At 36.1% G+C, this 12,367-nt stretch overlaps 1 protein-coding gene across 4 annotated transcripts in view; it reads left to right on the top strand.

The window, feature by feature from the left end:
* ATP11B (ATPase phospholipid transporting 11B (putative)) overlaps positions 1-12,000 on the top strand; it is a 142,633-nt gene extending 130,633 nt beyond the window's left edge. For all 4 annotated transcript variants that reach the window (XM_066347696.1, XM_066347698.1, XM_066347695.1 and 1 more), the window contains 2 exons: positions 7,258-7,391; positions 11,494-12,000. In XM_066347696.1, the coding sequence (XP_066203793.1) occupies positions 7,258-7,360 (103 nt within the window). In that variant the 3' untranslated portion in view covers positions 7,361-7,391; positions 11,494-12,000. The remainder of the gene's footprint in view (positions 1-7,257; positions 7,392-11,493) is intronic.
* Positions 12,001-12,367: the final 367 nt, after the last annotated feature.

Here is a 12,367-nt window from a genome sequence, read left to right as displayed (position 1 = left end):
GTAAAAAAATAAATAAAATAAAAAAATAAAAAGATACAGATACTGCATCATTTAACAAAGTAGTGACAGGAAACCTTAATGGCCTATGGTTAGTTGTTTACCACTAAAAGCTACTCTTTTCTGAATCAATAAAATTCTGTAACAACTAAAATCAAACCTTTAAAAGACTAATATTACTAAGGCTGCCATAGGAACTATGTAGTTGCATACCTGATAAATATGACACTTGATAAAACTAGTGTTATTTTTAAATGTGTGCTTACTTATTGAGCAGCTTTTTTTAAAATTTTTTAATTTATTCAGTTTTAGAGAGAGAGAAGGGGGGGAGCAGGAAGCATCAACTCCCATCTGTGCCTTGACAAGGCAAGCCCAGGTTTTGAACCGGCAACCTCAGTGTTCCAGATCAACGCTTTATCCACTGTTCCACCACAGGTCACGCCTTGAGCAGCTTTTTTTTTTCATTTTTGCGAAGCTGGAAACGGGGAGGCAGTCAGACAGACTCCTGCATGCGCCCGACCAGGATCCACCCGGCATGCCCACCAGGGGGCGATGCTCTGCCCCTCTGGGGCATCGCTCTGTTGCATCCAGAGCCATTCTAGCACCTGAGGCAGAGGCCACAGAGCCATCCCCAGCACCCGGGCCATCTTTGCTCCAATGGAGCCTCGCTGCGGGAGGGGAAGAGAGAGACAGAGAGGAAGGAGAGGGGGAGGGGTGGAGAAGCAAATGGGCACTTCTCCTGTGTGCCCTGGCTGGGAATTGAACCCGGGACTCCTGCATGCCAGGCTGACGCTCCACCGCTGAGCCAACCGGCCAGGGCTTGAGCAGCTTTTTTATCTGAAGGTTGAAATGAAGAAAATTGACATTATTTCTACCAAATGCTTATCCTACAAAATGCTGTAAATGATACTTAGAAAACGGAATTATTTTTTTCTGCTGATCTGACAAGGAGACAGAGAAGCGTCAACTCGTTGTTCCACCTAGTTGTTCCATTTAGTTTTGCACTTTTTGGTTGCTTCTCATATGTGCCCTGACCCAGGATTGCATGAGTTCAGCCCACCACGACCATGCTGTATTCATTTAGCCACCCCCAAGGCCAAAAACTGGAATTTTTAATACTAGCCATGCCATGACTTAGTGCCATATGTCATTAGTGCTGTTCTTCTTTACCCCCTCCATTAAAATTGTGTGTGCCCTAACGGGGGGTCAAGCCTGTATTGGGATGACACTCTAACCAACTAAGCTAACTGGCAAAGGCCCAAGCTTCTTTATTTTAAATAATTATAGTTTAATGCTTCTTTCCAAATATATCCTTTAAGGTTATGCAGTGTGCTTACCTTGTATATCAAGTATATAAAAAATTTCAAAGGCAAAAGAACAGATAATGTTAATTGTTCAGTAATTTATATATAAATTTAAAACCATTTGATTTGAAACTAACCAGGCAGTGGCTCAGTGGATAGAGCGTCGACCTGGGATACTGAGAACCCAAGTTCAAAACCCCAAGGTCGCTGGCTTGACTGGAGCCCCCCAGTCAAAATGCATATTAGAAAGTAATCAATGAACAACTCAGGAGCCACAACAAAGAATTGATGCTTCTCATCTCTCCCTTCCTGTCTGTCTGTTCCTCTCTGTCTGTCTGTCTCTCTCACTTAAAAAAAAATTAATTTGATAAGGTATCATGATAGGAGTAATTAAAAGATTTAGAAATGTATGACAATTTTTTCACATTTAGAAAATTTAAGGGAGATATTTTGTAGAAGCCTCTAATAGGAGAAACTTAAATGTTTACCATACTGATATAAAAATAGTAGAAATAGCAGTGAGCCAGAATTTCTTTCAAAAGGCAAGTTCTGTAAAGATGAACATTTTGATTAGCCATACATAGTCATGTTGAAACTTGACTAGTTCTGCTTGGCAGCCCTTCTAGCCTAAGTGATGTGGTTCCCGGGGTGCAGGTGTGGTGGAGTGGAGATCTTACAAATTCATCAGTCATAAATTACTTCTGTGTGCCACCAGGCAGGATCTCAGTTCCATTACCATACATTTTTTTCTATTTTAGTATTTACAATTAATCCAAAAAAAAAAGTACTGATTTTCTTTCCTTATGTTGAATGAAATGAGATTTAAATGCTCCACCCCATTACCACCCCCAGTTAAACTGTAGCTGTGCTCCGTGTCCTCTGGCTGGGCTCCTGGTTTCTGAATGAGCTCAGATGTGTGTGAGAAAGTGGGGGAGCCTGAAGGTTTGTGGGAGAACAGTGTATTATTTTCTATAGATAGCTGTGCAAAAACAATTAACTGGCATTCAGCATTTTCAAAGCAGGTGGAGTTTTTTTCTTTTTAGTGAAAACAGTAAACATATTCTGCTTAGTTCAAAAAGTGATATGAAGAAGTTATTTCTTTATATTATTTTTGATATTTCGAGATGTTTACTCTGTTGGGTTGCGCATTTATTAATACCTGTCCTTGCATTTTAGAGTGAAAGTGTTCTTCACATATGTGGATAGCTAAAAGCTGCTGACCTTGTAGATGTCATCTTTCCCATCAGTTGGTTAAGCACTAGCTAGGCAAAGTATATGTTATTAAACTAGGGAGAACCAGACAAACTCCTGGCTCTCCCTAGTTACTGGTCTAGTTCAGTGCTCCCCAGATAAATGTGGTATAGGACCAGTTAGCTGTTTTCTTGCTTTGTTTTGTAGTTTTTAATTTCTAGTCCTCACAGACCAATGCTTTTTTTTTTTTTTTTTTTTACAGAGACAGAAAGTCAGAGAGAGGGATAGATAGGGACAGACATGGAGAGAGATGAGAAGCATCAATCATTAGTTTTTCGTTGGCAACACCTTAGTTGTTCATTGATTGCTTTCTCATATGTGCCTTGACCGTGGAGCTACAGCAGACCGAGTAACCCCTTGCTCGAGCCAGCGACCTTGGGTCCAAGCTGGTGACCTCGGGGTCTCAAACCTGGGTCCTTCGCATCCCAGTCTGATGCTGTATCCACTGCGCCACCACCTGGTCAGGCAGACAGACCAATGCTTTTAAAAAATACAATAAAAATTAATTACTAGGAAATGAAGTTTAAAGATATATAAATGTTTTTGCACAGCAAAGGAAACCATCAACAAAATTAAAAGACAACCCGCTGAATGGGAGAACATATTTGCTGATATATCTGATGAAGGGTTAATATCCAAAAATTATAAAGAACTTATAAAATTCAACACCCAAAAAAAACAACCCAATTAAGAAATAGACAAAGAACCTGAATAGACACTTCTCTAAAGAGGACATACAGATGGCCAACAGACACATGAAAATGAAAAGATGATCAATGTCACTAATCAACAGAGAAATGCAAATTAAAACCACAATGAGATATCACCTCACACTTGTGTGAATGACTACACTACTGGAAAGCAGTATGGAGTTACCTCAAAAAATTAAAAATGGTGGCCCTGGCCACTTGACTCAGTGGTAGAGCATCAGCCTGGCATGTGGATGTCCTGGGTTCAATTCCCAGCCAGAGCACAGGAAAGGCAGCCATCTGCTTCTCCACCCCTCCGCCTCTCGCCTCTCTCTCTCTCTCTCTCTTCTCCTCTCCTCCTGCAGCTGTGGCTCGATTGGAGTGAGTTAGCCCCGGGTACTGAGGATGGCTCCATCACCTCCACCTCAGATGCTAAGAAAATGGCTCTGGTTGTAACAGAGCAAGGATCCCAGATGGGCAGAACTTGGGGCGCATACAGGAGTCTGTCTCTGCCTCTGCTCCTCTCACTTAAAAAAATAATAAAAATAATAATGGAACTGCCTTAATGACCCAGTGATTCCACTTCTAGGAATTTACTTGAAGAAACCTGAAAACACCAATTCAAAAAAATATATGCACCCCTCTTTTCATTGCAGTGTTATTGACAATAGCCAAAATTTGGAAGCAGCCCAAGTGCCCATCAGTAGATGAGTGTGTAAAAACACTGTGGTGCATTTACACAGTAGAATCTTGTGTGGCCATAAAAATAAGGAAATTTTAACCGTTTGTGACAGTATGGATGGACCTGGAGAATATTATGCTCAGTGAAACCAGTCAGAGAAAGACAAGTACAGTACAGTATGATTTCATTCATATATGAAATCTAATGAACAAAATGAACTAATAAGCAAAATAGAGACACTCATAAATAGAGAGCCAGTTGTTAGCTGTCAGGGGTGGTTGAGAGCTTGGTCGGGGGTGAAGGGGATTGATCAAAAAGAAGAGACTCATGGACACGGACAACAGTGTGGTGATTGCCAAGGTTTGGGGGAAGTGGAGGCATATATTGGGGGATAAATGGTGACAGAAGAAGACTTGACTTAGGGTGGTGAACACAGTACAGCGTACATAGATGATGTGTTGTGGAATTGTATGCCTGAAATCTGAATAATTTTGTTAACCAGTGTCACCCTAATAAATTCAATAAAAGGGAAGAAAAGATATATAAAATAAGCCCCAACTTTTAAATTATTTTTAGATTCAACATTTATAAAAGTATTGTCAAAATTGCCTTAAAATTTTCTAATCGTTTATCCTCTGAGACTGAAAACACATCCTCATAAGTCAGTAACTGTTTTTGGACCAAAACAATCCATGGATCATGCTTTGAGTCACACTAGTCTTTTTTGCAGTGGGGGCAAGAGTAACAACTATCTCTTTGCTTAAGCTATGTGTACTGAATACATGATATACTTTTCTGCCCACACACAATTATTACACATTCTCTTCACTTAGCCTAAAATGCTCTTTCTCCCTCATCTCCAACTATTGAAATCCAATCCAATCTTCAAGATGTATTTCAAATGCCATCTTTTTCATCAAATCTTTTATGCCCTCCCACCATTACCAACTACAGCTGGGTTTGAGCTTTCCTTCCTCTTTTTTGATACTTGTACTCTGCCTCAGACTATAATTATAAGAAGGGAGTGTAATGGCATGGTAAAGAGGTATGGGCTCTGGGATCCAAGAAATCAAGACTAGGTAACCTTGAATAAGTTCTTAACCTCTCTGTTTCCTTATCTATAAAATATATGAGTATGGTACCTATCCCAAAAGGTTGTTATAATTTTTAAATGAGATAAGCCATGAGAAGCATCTTAGATAGGAAATAGCACATAGTAAGCATTGCATTAGTATAACTACCATTATTATTTGTTCATGACTTACCTCCTGTCCTTTATTAAGCACAATGCCTTGCTTAATTAATATAAGTGGAATTTAAGTGATACAAACGAGCAGTAGAATAGAATCTAGAAAGATGACTGATGGTTGAGAGGTGAGGGAGGTTTCAGGAAGAGGGTGGTATTTAAACTGAACTTGGTGTGTAGAGGTCAGCATTCTGACCCTGATTGGTGACAGGCTGTACTCATGCCCGCAGGCAGGGTACACTGCCTGGTTGGCTGTGTGCTAACTGTATAGGAGCATTGGGAAGTAAAGCAGGAAAGGCAGGTCATTTTATGTGGGGCGTCTTAAAGGCCTCCTGAGGGAGCAGTAGCGTCCTGCTGCCTACGGAGGGTGATTTTTGAGGTAGGGAAAACTGGAACCCAGGGAACCAAGGAGGAAACCGAGAAACTAATGAAATCCTGTTACCTGACCAGCACTTCCTAAACTATTCCTCTGAATATTAATATTCTGCATAGTGTTGATTAATGTTCCCTTGGGGTTTGGGGGCTCTTATTGAAAAAACAAATTTGAGAACTGGGCTGTGTCTAGCTCTCTCCCATTAGAGACTGACAATCTTTTACTCAAAAAGTCCATTTAGACTTTGTTGAACTAGAGTTTCCTAAACTTAATTGGCCACAGAACTTCATTTGTGAAATGTCTGCAAACATTTCACAAAATAGTTCAAGAAACAATACCGTAAACAGCTCTAAACCAAGGGTATTATAAAGAAAGAGGTAAAATTTGTCTGTTTCTCAGTGCCTACCACAGCGGTTCTCAACCTGTGGGTCGCGACCCCAGCGGGGGGCCTAAAGTGACCCAAAACACAGGAGTCGCCTAAAGCCATGGTTGAGAACCGCTGGCTTACCAGATCTTAGGACATTGATGCAGTCAGGCAATTGCCAAACAGAAATTATGTTGACTAGCACTGCTTGGTATTAGGTAGAATTACTCAGCAGGGATTGTCCAGGACTCCACCCGTGGGTTTGGTTCAGAATGTCAGGTTATTTTCATCCATCATGTCCATCTCTGTCCATTGTGTCTCCACAAGTGTCCCGTGGCCATGCCTGCTCTCAACACTTGGTGATTCCCAACCTTTATGAATTGCAGCTCTCTAGTCGATCTAATTTTTGTTGATCTTCCTTTATACTTTTGAAATATTTATTATGCAGTATGTTAGATATGTAAAGGAAAGTGAATGAAAATAAAGTCTGTTTAAAATGGCAAACCTGAAGAAACTTAGGAGTACCCTTGACTAATCAAAATCAGGTTGGGATTCATTGAGTTATGTGGCATACTGTTTTTCCTCCTCATTTAAAAGGATTGAAATTATTTATGCCTGAATCAATATAAATCTTGCATACTTTCAGAAATTCTTTTTTAAATCTTAGAACTACTTAGTCACTTGTTTAATTGATGTTAATACATGTTTCATTAGTTAACTTTTAAAAAGTAAGATCTGCTGATTATGGGTGTGGTTGGCACTTAATAATTGCTCAGCAATTTAAGGTAAATTATGTGCTTTTTCAAGGATAACTATGTAGAATGCTTAAAAGCTTGTACATAGTAACAGTACATAAGTATTATTGTTATTTTAGTTGTTGGAGATTGCGGTTAGGTCCTGCCTGGTTATTTCCCAGTCTTCAAAATAGTTCACACCCCATTTTTCTTGATTGCTATCCATTTTTAATTGAAATTGCAGGAGCATTTCACCAAAATAAAAACTCAAGAATTGGAGTTTATTAAGTTTCTGAGTAGTTGATATAAATAATTTTGACTATAATAAATTATTAAGACTTTACAGATTAAAAAATTAAAATCTTTACAGATTTAAATAATATTCAGCTACTTATTTTTGTAGTTATTTTAACCTCAAATTTAGGACACAGTATCATTTAATATTTTTGTATGATTACTCTTAAATTAAGCCTTCCATACCATACATTTCCATATTATAGAAAACATGTTTACGTGCATTGCTTTTAGTTCTAAGGTGCTTGTTGTAAGTTTTTAATGCTTTTTGGAAGTCCAGAGCTATAAATAACTTAATTTTTTTTCTGCTTCAACTTCTCCAGCTTACTGAAACAAATTCAAGTATCAAGTGCTTGGACTCCATGTGCTGTTTCTCAGAAGGAGAAACAGCGTGCGCATCTGTTGGAAGAATGCTGGAACGAGTAATTGGAAGATGTAGTCCAACCCATGTCAGCAGGTGTGACATTTCTCTAAGTAGCCTTTGCTGCAGATGAGTGTCCTGTAAACTGGAGCAGATGAACGTGCATCTCTAGATACCAAATAAGTCAGCAGCTGGTTTTACTAACTGAAGCAGGAAGTGTGCTATCTGTTAGCGCTCTGTGATGGTAGATTTTACTTTGTGGCCTTGGGTCAGGGATTCTTTCACTAACAAAGGAAGAGAAAGCATCTTTGAAGAGACTTCATCTAATGAACAAAACATTTTGCTTCACAATTTTTCTAAAATGTGAATAGAAATGTGTATATAGTACTTTTATTTGGTTTTTACAACTTTATAAAAATTATACCTATACTGCTGTTTTATTTCCTATATATTTTTGTTTACTTTTAGTATTTACAAAATAATCTACATATAACAGTAACATCAAAAGATTTTGCTTTTCTGATTCTTCATCTATATTTTCTAGTCAGTCATTTGAGACTTTGAGGTATTTATAAACACACAGACTGTACTGCTGCTCTCCTACTGCTTTTTATCTCTGTAATGAGATTTTAAAATGAGTTATGATTTTTAACTTTTTTAAGTTAAAACGGGCTCTTTAAATTGCAGTTTATTAGAATCTTAGCATTTTTTACTTCTTCCAAATCTATTTCTTAAAAGATTTATCAGTGTTTGCTTTTGTGGATCATAACAAACAAGACAGATTCTTTTGGTAAATTGCACTTAAATTTCTTTAAAAGTGAAATGCATTCATTTCTTCATACATTTCCCCAAGAGACATATAATGGACGAGATATTAAGGAGTAGAAGTAACTTCACACTTTGGTGTTCTTTAGGTGAATGATACATTCCTAAAATGAGAGCACCAGAGTGCTGGTGTTCGTGAAGGGTTACAGAGGAGCGGGCGTAGACGGTGATTTCCATCGTCCACAGTGCACCATGTGAATAGCACCACTTTCTGTGTGCACCGTGGCTTAGACAGGCTGGAAAGTATACCAAGAGCAGAGGATCAAGGGTGGAGGGGGCACTATTCTTATCGGTTGATAAAGGAATTAGCTTTTGTGTTTTAAAAATGATGAGTATGGTATCATTCATATATGATAAAATTTAAGTAACTTTTACAGTTGAACTTATTAATAAGTTCCTGCTGTGACTTTAGTTATAGCCATGTCTTTATGGTACAGTTGCATTCATAATAGCACCTTTATGTTAATATAATGTCTATGGTTTCAGTCCTGTTTATTTTTTATCAGAACATGTAATCAAAAATATTTCCATAATGCTGTAATATCATTTTGTAGTAATTTTATTTCACATAAAAGAATAACTGTGAGCAGTTAATTTTTATTGGGACTTGCATGTTATGACTTACATAATTGTATATATAAAATGCAGTGTGAAAAAGCAGCTGTCATGTACCAGACCAACAAGTTTTCCAAAGGAACTTTCAGAAGGACCTAATTTATACTGTTTTACTTACTAAGATAGCTTTATTGCACAGAACTAAGGTGGGAGTCAGAACAAGAGACTACTGTAGAAATTCACAGTTTTTAAAGTTTCTACGTATACATGAAGTTCTCTTTAATGACAGTATAGTATACATCTTCACTATTACAAAAAATTAGAATTAATTTTAAATGAGCCAAAAAATATTTTTCTGCTTGATATATACTCCCATTTTCTAGGTATCAATTATTTAGGTAATAAGTCTCCTTTATTTTTTACATAGCCATTTTTTTGCTGCGTTATCCCTCTTGCACCTGCCCCAGGTATTATATGATTTATTTCAGCCTGTTCTCTTGCAGGTAACTGTTATCTGTACTTCCTTTCACTTAGAAGTGTATCATATTCTTTTTTATATAGGACTTTATTTTTTTACTTTTCTAATGAAATATTTAAAAGTAAGTAATATATTATTTGATAGACTAAATATTTTTCCAGTTATCTCCAACATCTAAGGTTATAATTACTGGTTCCTACTTTCATTATCTCCTTTTCTTCAAATGAATAATCTAAAAAGTGTGTTGAGATCTGTTTATTTTTTTCCAAGTGGATGAAGGTCATATAACATGCAAAACAACTTGGTGCTTTTCAAAGGGATGTATGAAAATTATCATAGATCCATTAACATTGTATTTAAACTTTGAAAGTTATTTTGATACATAGAGTTTTGTTCCTGTTGTTTATATGTAATTGTATTAGTGAAATGTGTTAGGCATTTCTGTTTTGATTTTGAGTAGCTTCTATGCCACATTTCTATTTCTTGTCTAATTTAAAAGGTAGGGCAAGGCTGGTACCTTTATTACCAGCTGTAGAAATCCATGGCCTATTCCATTAACATATTAAACATAAGAGGGCATCACTAGAGAAATGCAACTAGTGCTTTCATATGACAGATTTCTCTGCTGATTAAACTTTTAGTATCCAAGCATTAAAAGTTCTACTTATATTTCATTCATTAATGTTGTCAAAGGAATATGCCATATTGCAAGCTTGGTTTCAAAGGTAGCATCATGGTGCTATATAAAGGATCTGCCATGTTGTTCCCTAAAGGGCTGTTGTACTTTAGCAATAAATGATTTTCTGTATGTATTTTACCAACAGTTACTTTATCCTAATCAAAACTATTTTCTAAATAGAAAGGAGTTAATAGTCGGTGTGTAATTCGGTATTCAGTGTTCTGTTACATACGATATTTAACATATGAATGCACATGTGTGCTTTGAAAAGATAAAAAATAAGGGAACCTTATCTAATATTTTTCTATATAAGCAATGGTTGGCAAGAGGAAATTTTTATATAAAAGATTGGCAATTGGGAAGTGAAAACTTGACTCCTGATAGTTGGGGTGTTGATATTGATACTTAGGTTTGTCATATATATCTGAGCATACTTTTTTTTGCATGAATACTTACTCTAAGAAATGTTCATGGTTCCATTTCATTCATGTATTTTACAAATACTGTCTACCATGTACCAGGCACAGTTCTGGGTGCTAGAGAGACGGTAGTGAACAAGCCCTTCCTTAAACTTAAGGTAGATATTGTTTAAGGTTTTCTAGAAACTAGTAAATTCTGTAAACTATTGGTGTGGTTGTTGCTTGTTTGTTTCTCTCTTTTCCAACTTTGTAAAATTTCTAGGTTCCAAACTTCATTATGACTGCTCAATTGATTTACATTGAACTACATATAGAGCCTCTTAGAAAACAGCAGTTATATGATAAAAGTGAGTTTGGACTATTTTAAATGCTAGTTTCTTCTTCTAACATCTTTGTTTAAGGAAAATGGGAACCCTTCAAAATGACATAAAATTTATTTATTGTTAAGTTTTTCTAGTCTTCTAAGAAAAGCCACCTTTGACTTGGTTATTTGAATATTGTCTTTAGAGTGGTTAGGGTGTTTTAAGCATGGGAGGCTATTTTTGATCTTGAGCTATTTAAAAACTTAAGTTAATACAGCTGCAAGTATAGTATTATGTACTGAATTGTTTATAGGCTTTATCATTCAGATAGTAGTTAACTTTTCCAGACCAGAGGATCAATGTTCATAATTACGTGAAAACTCTAAGTGACTTATAGGTGTCTTTGATGCCTATTGATAAACCATTCTCTACATTCAAGCTATTGTGCTAAAATCTTTAGAATTTATGGTAAAAATAAATAAATTATGGATATAATGCTATTTCATTCCAAAGGTTTTGGTAAGTGCAGTTTTGTTTGCTTCTGTGATATCACAATACAGCTTAGTTGCTTTTTAGTAAAATTGAATGTGCATAACTCATAATAACATACTTATTTTTTATTGAGTTAAGATTTTAAGAATGTCTTATGCTGTACTACCTATAGAGAATGTTTTAATGCTAATGAATGTTTAAATTTTGGCTATTATTTTTATATGATGACTAGAGCATTATTTTCCCAAGTTTTTGTATAATATAAACGGAATGTTTTTGGTCATTCAATGCTAGTAGGAAGAACTTCCTTTTAGCATTTAAAAATGAATCAGTCAGTGATTACTTTAATACTCAAATTACATTTTGGTCTTAAGTTTTAGAGTAAGTTTTTTTCTCAATTAAGACATAGGTCCTGGTGAGCCAAACTTTTCTCTTATTGTTACTTTAGATCATGGAGTGCATCGGATCCTTTCTATACCAACGACAGGAGCATCTTGACTCTCTCCACAATGGACTCGTCTACTTGTTAAAAGAGCAGTAGTACTTTGTGGGAGCCATTTCAACTCCTTTCCTAAAATTCAATGTAATATCCTGGTAATGGCCACATTAGCTCTACAGAGTTACTTTCTGAAATCTCAAGTAGTTCTTACCCACTCAGAGTTATAATGGCAAACAAACAAAAAGCATGAACATGAATCGTTCTCAACACCTTTAATTTAAATGTGAACATGTGAAAATTTGTGAATAAAAAGACATTTTCCATCTCTTTGGGTTGTCCCTTGTGCTTATGGGACTCCTAATGGCATGTCAGCCTCTTGCTGAGGCCACTATATTTTAATATCAAGGTAAAAAAGAGATAATTCCTAGTTAATTGTATTTTTGAGTATTAGCTTAGTTATTGAGTCTTCTTTTTAAATCTGCTTCTGTAAATTTTGCTGAAAGTTTGCCTTGAAAACTCTATTTTTTTATTAGAGTTATATTTGAAGCTTTTCATGGGAAAAGTGAATGTGAATAGTAAGGAATTTTGGTCCCTTAGTGACCCATGTTAATTCATTAGTACTTTCTAATGTCATAGAGGAAATTAGGAGAATGCATTTCTAACCATCATTTACAGCACATGGGTAGTAAATATATACCAATACCAAATTTCTCTTAATATATATGGAAAGGATGTATCATATCTTATACATAAATGGGGAATCAAGTTCATTCACCAAATTTCAATTTGATGTTTACTAATATTTTTATGACAGAATATAATGTGTGTAAATTAGATACCATTAGTATATTATGGTTTAGTGTGTTAACACTGGATCTTTTGC

This window comes from Saccopteryx leptura, chromosome 8 (genome assembly GCF_036850995.1).
Source record: "Saccopteryx leptura isolate mSacLep1 chromosome 8, mSacLep1_pri_phased_curated, whole genome shotgun sequence".
NCBI lineage: Eukaryota > Metazoa > Chordata > Mammalia > Chiroptera > Emballonuridae > Saccopteryx > Saccopteryx leptura.
This window is presented reverse-complemented; position numbering and strand designations above follow the sequence as displayed.